The sequence below is a fragment of the Cetorhinus maximus genome, chromosome 27 (genome assembly GCF_964194155.1).
Source record: "Cetorhinus maximus chromosome 27, sCetMax3.hap1.1, whole genome shotgun sequence".
In the NCBI taxonomy this organism is placed as follows: Eukaryota; Metazoa; Chordata; class Chondrichthyes; order Lamniformes; family Cetorhinidae; genus Cetorhinus; species Cetorhinus maximus.
In genome coordinates, this window is record NC_135905.1 from 31,254,395 (window position 1) to 31,266,445 (window position 12,051).

Sequence of the window (12,051 nt, forward strand, 5' to 3'; positions counted from 1 at the left end):
TGCTTGTGTAAATATTTATCAAATTTCATGAACATTGGTAAATGGCATTCAAAAGATACTGAGTAAGTTTCAGGCAGTTATTTTAAGAGAAGTCATTGCCCTGTTAACTATATGATGTGTGAAAATTCATTATAGTCCTTTTCAGAATAGTAACATAACATCATCGAGCGAAGCTGCAGGCATGCTTAATCAAATAATCCCTGTCTGTACCAAATCATGTTCTTACTGGTGACAGGAAGAACTTGTTTTTGCCTGTGCCGAGGAGCAGATGGTCCAATTAAGGCTGCAATATGCCATAAATGTCACATTTTACAACACAAATGTTTCAAAAGTGCTCACACGTTTCAAGTTGTATTCCAACAGACGAGCATTTTTCTGTAATGAGAATACAGTTACTTTCAATGCTTTTTTCTGGTGGTCCACTCCAAGTGTCCTGTGAATAAAAGTTTCCTCATGTAAATCTTACCGATCTCAGTGACGCCCAGGTACCTGAGGGTTTCACATCGATTCAGCTGCCACTGTCGCGAGAGTCAGTTTCCGTATGCTCAGTTAACTTGAAAAAACAAGTACATGGCTTATTTGTATATACTTGTAAGGAAAAAAACAATGTTTCCATGCCATTCACAGAAGCTTCACAAATCTTTCGAGACAATTATAATAAGTTGCTTCTTCAAAATTTCAGCCTTTCCAACCTCCTCTGGAAAGAATCATTTTTCATCAGCATATTGCTGCTAAGAACTTGGTCATCAAGAGTGAGGCATGTTGCCCATTATGGCCCATTCTTCATTCCTGTGCCATGTCGTTCACCCGATCCATGCTTTGTCTGGAGGTTGAAAATGGACCATATTCACAGGGACTCAATATAAAAACCTCTAGACAAAGTAGGAAAAAATGTGCCCAACATCACCTTTGTTCTGATAGCTGCCTTTGTGTGTGGCTGCATCAAGCTTTGCATAGACCCTTGGTACGCAAACACCAAGTGTCATTACGTGCTGAAGCTCTACCTGTCCCAGCTGTTGAGAAGGATGGGTTTGGCCATTTGTATACAGAACAGTCCAAGCAGTTAGACTGTACCATACCACCTATCCCATGTAGAAAAGTTTATGCAGAAAAACACCTTTAACCACAAGTCCATCAGGCAGTGGTTTGCACATAACTTCCTACAGGCCCTGCGGGAAAAGTAGATGGTTGATCCTGTCGGACGGTTCCCTGAGCAGACTGTCAAAGTCATTTGGCAGAATGCCCAATTGCCAGAACTTTCAAACGAGCACCAAGACATAGCTTGGCTGGTGATGAGAAAGGCCCTCCCCGTCAGATCCTTCCTATATGCCCAGAGTCTTCACCCCCTCTTTACATTGCCCTTGAGGGAGCTGCGTTGGGGAAGAGACTGTTGTTCACCTCTTTCTGGAATGTGCCTTTGCAAAGAAGGTCTGGAGAGAGATGCAATGGCTTTTGTCAAGATTCATCCCAAGCAGCTCTGTGACACAGGGATCTGTGCCCTGAGGGCCTGTTCTCAAGGACGCATACCAAGATAAACATCAACTGCGACTGGAGGGTCAACAACTTGGTGAAAGAAGCTCTTTGGTCTACCCGAAACTTGCTTGGCTTCCAGTGCAAAGAGTTGTCCTCGACCGCGTGTTGCAGACTAGCATATTCCAAGGTCTAGGACTACGTGCTGAGGGATGTACTAAAGCTTGGGGTAGCCTCCACAGAGGCACAATGGGGAAAGGCCACTGCTTAAGGCCTTTCAGCCATAATACACCGAGGGGCTGGAAAATTTGTAGGACCCCTTGGGTTGTATCCCTGTCATTGAATGTACTGTTTGAATACAAGAGTATTGACATTGTATTGAGGCACCTAAGAGAGGAGCATGCTTAATGAAGGATAGTTGGATTCTATTGCACTTTCTTTAATTTTTCAATTTGAAATGTTTTGCCCCATGCTGCATGCCTGACATGGAATGTATATTGTAAATATGAAGAAAATTACAGTTGTATAGTGACACCTAAGAGTGGAAAATACTGTATGGAGACAAGTCAAATTTTATGGCACTTTCTGTAATTTTCAAGTTGAAATGTTTTGTAAAGTATTTTAACAAATTTTATGAATAAAATATATTTTTGAAAAAAAATCTATTGAATTTTCTGGAGGGTGTTCTCAGAACACCTGGCTGTTGAGCGCAGTTATTTGTGATTTTGTCCTGCCACCAAATTCTCATGATGGACCTCAGGAGCCTTTGGTGGAAGTGTTTGAGAGCTATGATGAGGCACCTATAGCAGACCCAGGTTTCTGCACCATTGGTAGAGTTTGACATTAACCTTCAGCTTAATGCCATGCTGCTTCCAGACACGATCATGGAGTTGGCCATTGGCAGAACTTGATTTCTGGATGCATGCGCTGATACCTTCATTAGCACACTACAGAGCATTTCACATACTCCCGAATGTGCATCTTTAAAATAAAACTGCAGCTTACATGCAAATCAGTAAGTACTATGACTCAAACTTACTTAATAATACCTACGGCATATTACACTTTGGAGGCTGCTGTTGTTTAATATGCATCTAGGAAATGTTCCTGCTTTCTAGTGTCCATGCAGATAGCTATCAGTGGTACTGCCATGCTAAGTTTCAGAGAAACATATCTCTTTCGATTTTCAGAAGTCTGCGGGTCTTTTGAAGGGTCCCACCAAAACGTTAGGCAATTTAATAAACAATCTCAAATGCTGTTTCACGTACTTTGCTGGTATTTACATTCACTTTTTCTATCTCCATGAGTTGATTTGCTGCCATTTCTCTTCCAGGTAGGGCGCCCATTTAAAAAATCTGGAATAAAAATCCAGTCTCAGTCATGACAAACATGAAATACCAGATTGTCATAAAACCCATCTGGTTCACCAATGCCCTTTAGGGAAGAAAACCTGCTGTCCTTACCCAGTCTCGTCTACTTGTAACTCCAGACCCATAGCAATGGGGTTGGCTCTTCACTGCTCTCGGAAATGGCCTGACAAGCCATTCAGTTGTGCTGAACCTGCCATGGAGAAGTACACACACCACATTGTCTGTGGCTGCTCAAAAAGGCGGCTTGCCACCGCCTTCCCAAGGGCAATTAGGGCTGAGCAATAAATATTGGCCTCGCTGGCATTGGACAAATGAACAAATAGTAAACATAAAATGAAGCAGTTCTGCCACTCAACTTAAGACAACCCCCTTTTCCCAGGGACCAATTTAGTAAATCTTTGCTGTACTGAATACAATGCAAGTATATCTTTTCTTAAATAAGGAGATCAAAATGGCACACAGTATTCCAGATGTGGTCTTGCCACAAAGTCCTGTACAATTGTAGCAAAATGTAATCCCCTTGCAATAAAGGCCAACATGCCATTTGCCTTTCTAATTGCTTGCAGACATCTCAGGGGGCTGTTGGGGCTGGAGGAAATTAAAGAGAGAGAGAGAGAGAGCCGAGGCCATGGAGGGATTTGATAAATGAGGTGGAGCCATAGTAAGTCAGCAAGCACATGGGTGATGGGTAAACGTAACCATTCTGTGATTCTGTAAGATGACCAACTGTCCAGGATTTTCCCCGGATTTGGCTTCCCAAGTCCCAAATCCCAGGGCATTAGCGAATCAGGTGGATTTTTTAAATATGACAACCAGCAATGTTTTTAATTCCACCGTTAGCTTTTAATTTCAGGCGACCGAGATGGGAGTTGAACCTGTGTCCCCAGAGCGTTAGCCTGACCCTCTAGATGACAAATCCTGTGACATTACCACCAGTGTCCACGGCGCTGTAAAAATAAATCAGACTGTGCAAGATGTTGGTGTCATGGCAATCTGCTGCGCATGCCCAGCCCTTTCCGGACCGCCTTCCGGTCACGTGCAGCCAGCGACTTCCGGTCGGGCCATGGGCCCGCGCAGCCGCAGTTGCGGAAGAGGGGAAGGCCCGTTGTTGTGCGCAACATGGAGTCGCGTGTGGTGCCGAGCGACCTGTACCCGCAGATTTACAGCTTTCTGCTGCAGAACAAGTTCGACAAAGCCGCCAAGGAGTTCCTGAAACAGTCGAACGTGGTGAGTTCCCCGCTCCACATCTTTCGGGAAAAGACGACGAGTGTAACAAAAAAACCCCGCTCCTACCGGACTCGGCGGCATCACACGTGCGGCCTGCTGCTCCGGCCCGGGGCCCCAGCAACGCTCCCCGGCCGGAGGGGGCATGCGCAGAGGGAATGGAACGTTCCCCAGGAGCACGCGGGATGCCCGCGACTCCCAAAAGTTCCAAACCCGCCGCGCGTGCTCCCGGGGCACGTTCCATTCCCTCTGCGCGTGCTCCCCATCTGCTGGGCTACCTCAGCACGGTTAACAAGCAGCGGTAATGTTACTGGGTTAGTGCCCCAGAGGCCCGGGGTGGGGGGGAGAGGGGGAGACACGTGTTCAAATCCCACTAATGGTGCCGGGAAACCGTCACCCATTGCCATTAATCCACCTGGTTCACTAACGTCCTTCCAGGGAAAGAAATTTGGCGTTGTTGCCTGGCCTGGGCTACATGTGACTCCAGACCCACCGCAATGTGGTTGACTCAACTGCCCTGTGAAATGGCCTAACTGGCCACTCAGTTCAAGGGCAATCAGGGGTGGGCAACAAGTGCTGGCCTTGCCAACGATGCCCACATCCCTTCAAAGAACAAAGGAAGAAAAAGGGCTGGGCGTGTTAATGAAATGGCTCATGGTTAACAGGTGCACATGCAATAAAAATGTGTATTATATTATTACACGTAATAAAGCTGTGTGTATTATATATGGGGGGGAATGTGAGGATGAACTTTTTTTTACACAACAACTAGTAATGACTTGGATCTTGCTGCCTATGAAGGTGGTAGAAGCAACTTACAGGGTTAGAGTGGATTGCTCTACGTATGTAATAATCTGCCCATCTCTACACAGGCAGGAACGCTCAGAACTATAAGATTGTTACTGCACCCATGCCCTTTGTTCTGAGTACAGGGGTGCCACACCAAGCAAGGAAAGGTAGCAGTGTGGGCAGCTGTGTAAAACTTGGAAGATTGACATGTAATAGGTGATATAAGCAGAGAGAGCAATAGAGTAATGCTAACTGAAGCAAAGATTGAGGCACCGTATGTCACAAAAACAGGGGCTGAGCATTGGCAGGATAAATATTCAAATCTCTGGGTGACTCTTATGGCCATCTCAACCTACTAAACCATCCTTGTGTGTTCACTGAATTGGTTAATGAACTGCTACTTACCCTTACTGAGAATAATTGAGATCATTGGAGTTATGGGAAGATAAGAAGTGTGTGTTTCAGATCACTTAGCATTATTTTTCTGTGTGGCTTTGATTTCTTTGCTTCAAATATTTCATGTTTACTTTTGGACTGTCTTATTCTGCTTTTCCCTTCCCTATAAAACTCTTGACTGGCAGTGGACAATTTATAATGTCGTTATGGAGACAGGGAGAGTGATTGCACTGTTTTCAATCTTAATCTGCGCGTTGAAGCCATCATGTGCAATAATTACAAAGGGCTGGAAGCAAGCAGTAGTGCTGAGATTAATTATTGAAAAGTTACAGCACGGAAAGTGACCATTCGGCTTATCATTTCTATGCCAGCTGACAAGGAACCATCCAGCCTAATTCCACTTTACAGCTCTTGGTCTGTAGCTTTGTAGGTTACAGCGCTCCAGGTGCATATCCAAAATACTTTTTAAATATGAGGGCTTCTGCCTCTACCACCCTTTCAGGCAGTTGGCTCCAGATCCCCACAACTTTCTGGTTGAAACAATTTCCCATTGAGTCCCCTCTAAACCTAACCAAGGGGAATAGGGCCTTCCGATGCACTCTATCTAGATTCCTCATAATTTTATACATATTAAAATGGTCCCCCCTCAGCCTCCCCTGTTCCAAAGACCCTAGCCTGTTTAGTCTTTCCTTGTAACTGAAGTTCTGCAGTCCAGAGAGTGTGCGCTAAATCCTCGCAAATCTGCTCTGTATCCTAGGGCACCTGTGCATTGATCTGAAAATTTCTGCACATCAGAAAATGAATCAGTTGGAGGTTGTACAGCACAGTGTCTTTTTTCTGCGTTGAGATTTTTTTTTAACAAAATAGAAACACTGGCAGTACTGACTACTTAGATCTAGCACACACTACCTTATTAAAATGCACTGTCGTTTCTAGGAAGTATTTGTAAATGAGATATGACCACTTCCAAAATCAGGTGTGTATTTACCATTTCTCTGTAAATTTTAACGTTGGAATTTTTCATTTCGGTCTTTATTTCTCTTTGTCTTTGTAGAAAGTTCCAGATCTAAAGTCGCCATCTCTTGTGGAGATCTTTGACTTCTGGGTGAAGTAAGTGCTAAATGATGGTTTTTAGTTTGTTTTTGGGTTTGAATGTCATTCTGTGACCTGAGCACCTAATCTTGGTTGAGGCTACAGTGTGGGAATGCTGCATTGTTGGAGGAATCGTCCTTTGAATGAGCTGCTAAGCTTGGGCTCCATCTCACCATTGCTACAAAGAGCTACAGTCTCTCCTTTTAGCAGGAATCAAAAAAATGCAACCATTTGCAAAATGATAGGATTGCCTTCATAAATCAGTGCATTTCGCAGTTATTCGCTATGACCTGGATATCACAGTCAACGACAAAGCGACAGTGCTCGCCACTGACCTCGAATAGAGCTGCTCGTGCAGTTCCAGCAATCTCTTTGGTGTGAATTTCACCTTTCCCGGTATTACTTTGATTCCAGCGTCAGTCCTAGTCCAGGATTCTCTTAAGGTTAACTTGCAGGTTGAGTCAGTAGTTAGGAAGGCAAATGCAATGTTGGCATTTATTTCAAGAGGACTAGAATACAAAAGCAGGGATGTGCTGCTGAGGCTTTACAATGCTCTGGTCAGACCACATTTAGAATATTGAGAGCAATTTTGGGCCCCGTATCTCAGGAAGGATGTGCTGGCCCTGGAGAGGGTCCAGAGGAGGTTCACGAGAATGATCCCAGGAATGAAAGGCTTAACATATGAGGAACGTTTGAGGACTCTGGGTCTATACTCGGAGTTTGGAAGGTTGAGGGGGGATCTGATTGAAACTTACAGAATACTGAAAGGCCTGGATAGAGTGGAAGTGGGGAAGATGTTTCCATTAGTAGGAGAGACTGGACCCGAGGGCACAGCCTCAGAGTAAAGGGAAGACCTTTGAGAACAGAGATGAGGAGAAACTTCTTTAGCCAGAGAGTGGTGAATCTATGGAATTCATTGCCACAGAAGGCTGTGGAGGCCGGGTCATTGAGTGTATTTAAGACCGAGTTAGATAGGTTCTTGATTGGTAAGGGGATCAAAGGTTACGGGGAGAAGGCGGGAGAATGGGGTTGAGAAACTTATCAGCCATGATTGAATGGTGGAACAGACTTGATGGGCCGAATGGCCTAATTTCTGCTCCTATGCCTTATGGACTTATGCTCAAAGGGATCTCTGGCGTCTAAAACAGTGATGTGATATCAGGCAGGGTTGGCAACCAATCACATTGAAGAATTCTCACAGACAGCAGGCTGGGAAGTAAAAACCACTGAGTATCCTTTGCAAACAACAAAATAAAGATTGGGGTATACATGCAGTATAAGCTTAAGGTAGAAACTGAAATATCATAAACTTTATTTTTAAAAATTTTAAGAATCTAGAATTTTTTATATCATAATGGACATGACATTTATTTTTTAAGGGCCAGAGTGGTTGTCAGGAGGTAATTATGAACTTAGTATGCTGTTAAAAGCGCAGTTTCACCTCATTCGACAAGGCATAACTTTTTCATGGGAATTTACGTCGAGTGTAATGACGTAAAAGTGGAAGTTCACGTCAATTCAAGTGACTTCAGGTTTCCATCCGCGAGGACATCAATAGCGCATCCTACGAAGGAGCAGGGAATTATTGACGGAAATCCAGCCGTTGCTGAGCGTTTGCCAGAAGTTTTTGTCAGCTTTGTGGGTGTCCTGTAATAATGGCAAATGCCGACAATTTTGCTGTCATTACAACTGCAAAATCCAGGCCCATATGTGAAATGCTCTGTGGTACATTGGAAATGTGATAAGATGATGTAATCTTCCACTATTCATGACTTTGCAGTCTTTTGCTTTATGGTCTGGGAATAACAAAAAAAACTGCTTTCAAAACGGATAGCTATGAAAGCAATGTTTAATACAACAGTAAATTTGCTACTCCTGTTGCGTTTGATGACCTAGAAAATAGTGTTTTATGTTGCATCTACTGTTAGGCTCATATGTTAAACAGAAAAAAAATGTAAAATTTTCTGTTGTATGGAAATACACCATCCCTGAAAATGAATTCTGAGCCATGTTGCACTTGAAGTAAATAGTAAACCTGTCAGGGTAAATCTTCTGAGGGGTTTTTCCTGACAGGAAGATCATTCAACAGAAGCACTATTGGAGACTTGGGTAGTGATGTCCAGGTGTCTAATTTATGGGGCTCCTGATTTTCTGGTGGTTCATTTTAATTGTTAGAAAATTAGGAGTTTTGAGCTTCTCGACATCTATCCTGAACTGTTAACAGTGGAACTGTTTGATCTTCAGTGTTATGTACACTGAATTCTTAACCTTTTCAATTTATCGCAACAGGTCATCTGAAGTAGCAAAGAAAAGGAAGCCTGTACTCAATGGTCCTGCTGCAAAAAAGGCAAAGAAAGATGAAACTTCCAGTAGCTCTGACAGCTCAGACAGTTCTGATGACGAAAGCAGTACAAAGAAACCAGGTATATCCAAATATGCTAAACTTTTCAAGAAAAGCAGTGTTGCAGGTTCAAGAACAGAATAAACTTTATAGCTATCTACTTTATAGTCTACTGTTAGGTGTGAGTCTACAATTAGGCAGCACTTGTTGAATAATCCTGAGTGCGCTAAAAGCTACACTAACAACTTATTTAAGATAATCAGTCAGGCTCGTAATATAGCCCATTTACACTTGCTAGAAGCATTCATACACAGGGACCCGTTCTCTGCAAACAAAAGAAGTATGTTCAAGCCTTGCACTTTTTTCAAATTACACGTTAGCATGGGCAGTCGATAGTTTCCCCTTTGATTTCTCCATGGCAAAGCCCCAGCCAAAGTCGACTTGACAACCAATCAACACCCTTTTCTCCTGTAGTATAAATTGTTGTGATCATTTAAAATTTGACGTTCTTGCATTTGTCCTGAGGTGCAAGATGAAACGCTTCAGCAACATGTCTCTCTTTTCAGCAATATTCATAGTTAACCTATTGCGAGTGCACTTTTCAACAGGGATCCTTGGATAATGATTGTGGTGCCAAGCTTCTGTTTCCTTTCTTGTACTTTCTATGCAGCTAGATCCATATCCTCCTTCCACTTTCTGGGTAAGATCAGTTATCTGTACCTGGGGGGTTCCTAATCTCAGGACTGCACTGGACAGTACAATTGCATTCTGAACAAGTGAAGGATTTTCAGTGTTTCGATCTGCAACTGGACAGAAAGTGAGATTGCAACATAGGCCTGAATGTGTAATTTAGGCTGTAATGCAGTGCATTGATGGATGTTGCTGTTCTTTGAATGAGGCACTGTCTTATTGTTCAAGTTGATGTTAAAGATGCTTTTGTATTAATGGAAAAGCAGTGAGTTGCCGCTGCTGTCCTGGCCAACATTCTCCCCATAGCAGTCGGCTGTTCATGTTGATGCTTTCAGGGTAGGGCTGGTGAATAGTAACTGCCTGAAAAACAGCTATCACTAAAGTCCTAATTCATTGTATGAAACTCTCTGCTCCTTTGCCATAAGATACCAAATAAGTATATATCCTCTAGGCTGTCAAAATAGTTAACTGACACATAATAGGGAAAATTGAAGGAATGGCGGGTATGCAGTAAATGGACTTAATCCATGCTCTGGTAACTTAAGTTTTTTGCTGTGAGTTAGCTGATCTCAGGAGGGGTAGGAACAGTGCTCTAATCTATCCCTGCGGCCATAGGGCAGGAATGGGACATCATTGGGGCATTTTGTTTTGAGAATAGGAGTGGACAATTGTGACATGCACCATAGCTCTTGCCAGCAATGTGTGTAGTCACTTGTGAATAAATGGCACCTGATCTGGGTGAGGTACAGGAGGGCAGCCAGCACCTGGGATTGTTCCCCAGCAAGGAGTTGAACTCTTCGGGAGGGGTGGATTCATGCAACTCGGAGAGGGGTGGGGGCAGGGTTGCTCATTGATTACTTAAGACCTACACAACTGTTGTAAATTGACTTTTTTCTCCCTCTACATTGCAAGTGGTAGTTACAACAGTAAAATACAAATGTCAACATTTTACTAGAAAGTAAGAAGCACATTTGTATAGCACCATAAGTCATACAGTGCTTTCGCCAATTAAGCACTTTTTGAATTGTCACCTTGTTTGGCTGATGATTTTGATGTTTATTCTTCTAGTGAGCAAGCTGCTAACACCCACAGTAACCAAACCTGCAGCTAAAAAGGCTGCTCCAAAGAAGGAAAGTAGCAGCAGCGAAGATTCAAGTTCTTCGGATTCTGAGGAAGAAAAGAAACCTGCACAGGTGAGAACGCAAGAAGTAATTAGAGCATGTTTATTAAGGAGCAGATAACAAGCCTTTTGGTCAGAGTTGACTGACTATGATGAGCCCATATAGTAAACTTCATTCATCTTGTGTGGTAGTGCTACGGGTGGAATATGACTTGAATCATAACCTCCTTGTGCCTGGAGTAAGCAGTGACCAAAAATAGATATACATATAAATTGTGCCTTTTGGTTTAACTTCCTTCTTCCTGCAACTGGTCATGCGATCATCTTACTGAGGTACAAATGTGCGGGAGATGGTCACCCCTGTGATGTTTTTCCAAAGTGGTCATTGTGTTGAGTGTTGGTGTGCTGTTGGACTAAAGGTGTAATTTCTACCCAGTTCCTGCCCTCACTTAATGTCCAAAGTAAGTCCAGCACAGATCACTGGATTCTTTGTTCTTGGATATCAGTGACACATGCAAGGGGGCATTTAGTGGCTGTCTGTTTAAGCCAGCTTAACTATTTCATGATTTAAAAGAAAAATAGATTACTACTGTGAACAACTAGAAGGCTATGTCGATGGGGAGCTGAAGCACGGTGGGGAGACATGTGTATACAGTAAACACCAGAATAGACCAGCTGGGCTGAATGGCCTTTTCTGGCTGTAAATTCTATGTAACAAATGTTGAAAAAGGGTTTATTTTTATCATTTATTCCTCTTTTCTTGGTGGTGGTTGTGGAGAGGGAGGGAGGGGTGGGGTGGCGCCCTTGACATTTAATGCATGCTAAATGTGAAAGACAAAGCCAACAGCAAATTGTCTTTTGCTCATTTCCTTTGATTTAGTTTCTGTTCAACTCGTTTGCAGATCCTGCCAGAGTTACTCAGCAGGATTGTTGGCATTCAGCTCTTGTGAACATTTGTTAACTTCTCAGTTCAGTACAAGGGATTATTTCACTTTTATCTCTCTTGCACCCCTCCACTCCATCAGAAGGCCATCTCTGCTAAAAGTCCAGCTACTGCAACTAAAGCACTTGCAGTCAGCAAGCCAGCTGCCAGAAAGAAAGATGAAAGTTCCAGCAGTGAAGATTCGGACAGCTCGGAGGAATGGAAAACTGCTGCAAAAACCCCTGTGAAACCAGGTAGAAGCAACATTGTTAGTTACCAAGCTGGGCGTTTATAACAAGTGGAGGGGATAAGGCAGTTGCAATCTAATTGGGTTACTGTCCCCGTATGTTAACGCATGTGAATAACCAGTGTAAAGGGCCTTTTGATGCCAAGACGTATATTGTAGTGAATTACATTTCTACAAGTGGCATTTTCTATTCCACTTTCTGAATTATTCTTTCCCTAAAGCTTATCTTCTATTTTCAGCTTTAAAAACTGCGAACCAAGCAGCCGAGGAGAGTAGTGACGATGATTCTAGTGACGACTCTACTGACTCCGACTCTGCGACGAAGGTACCTGCACAAGTAAATAGTTTTATATTGGCCGGAATGATCTGTGTTGCCGGTTTTGCTCAGTA

General features: G+C 43.2%; 1 protein-coding gene and 1 long non-coding RNA gene across 3 annotated transcripts in view; one reads left to right on the forward strand and one right to left on the reverse strand.

Moving 5' to 3' along the window:
• On the reverse strand, positions 1–3,928 carry LOC144668694 (uncharacterized). The gene is made up of 2 exons (XR_013573537.1): positions 3,771–3,928; positions 1–823 (listed from the first exon to the last, which is right to left on the reverse strand). It is a non-coding gene; the product is annotated as an uncharacterized LOC144668694 (long non-coding RNA).
• LOC144668693 (uncharacterized) overlaps positions 3,828–12,051 on the forward strand; it is a 24,666-nt gene continuing 16,442 nt past the window's right edge. For both annotated transcript variants that reach the window (XM_078531020.1, XM_078531021.1), the window contains exons 1-6: positions 3,828–4,067; positions 6,304–6,359; positions 8,631–8,764; positions 10,441–10,565; positions 11,518–11,668; positions 11,901–11,998. In XM_078531020.1, coding sequence (XP_078387146.1) covers positions 3,843–4,067; positions 6,304–6,359; positions 8,631–8,764; positions 10,441–10,565; positions 11,518–11,668; positions 11,901–11,998 — 789 coding nt within the window. In that variant the 5' untranslated portion in view covers positions 3,828–3,842. The remainder of the gene's footprint in view (positions 4,068–6,303; positions 6,360–8,630; positions 8,765–10,440; positions 10,566–11,517; positions 11,669–11,900; positions 11,999–12,051) is intronic.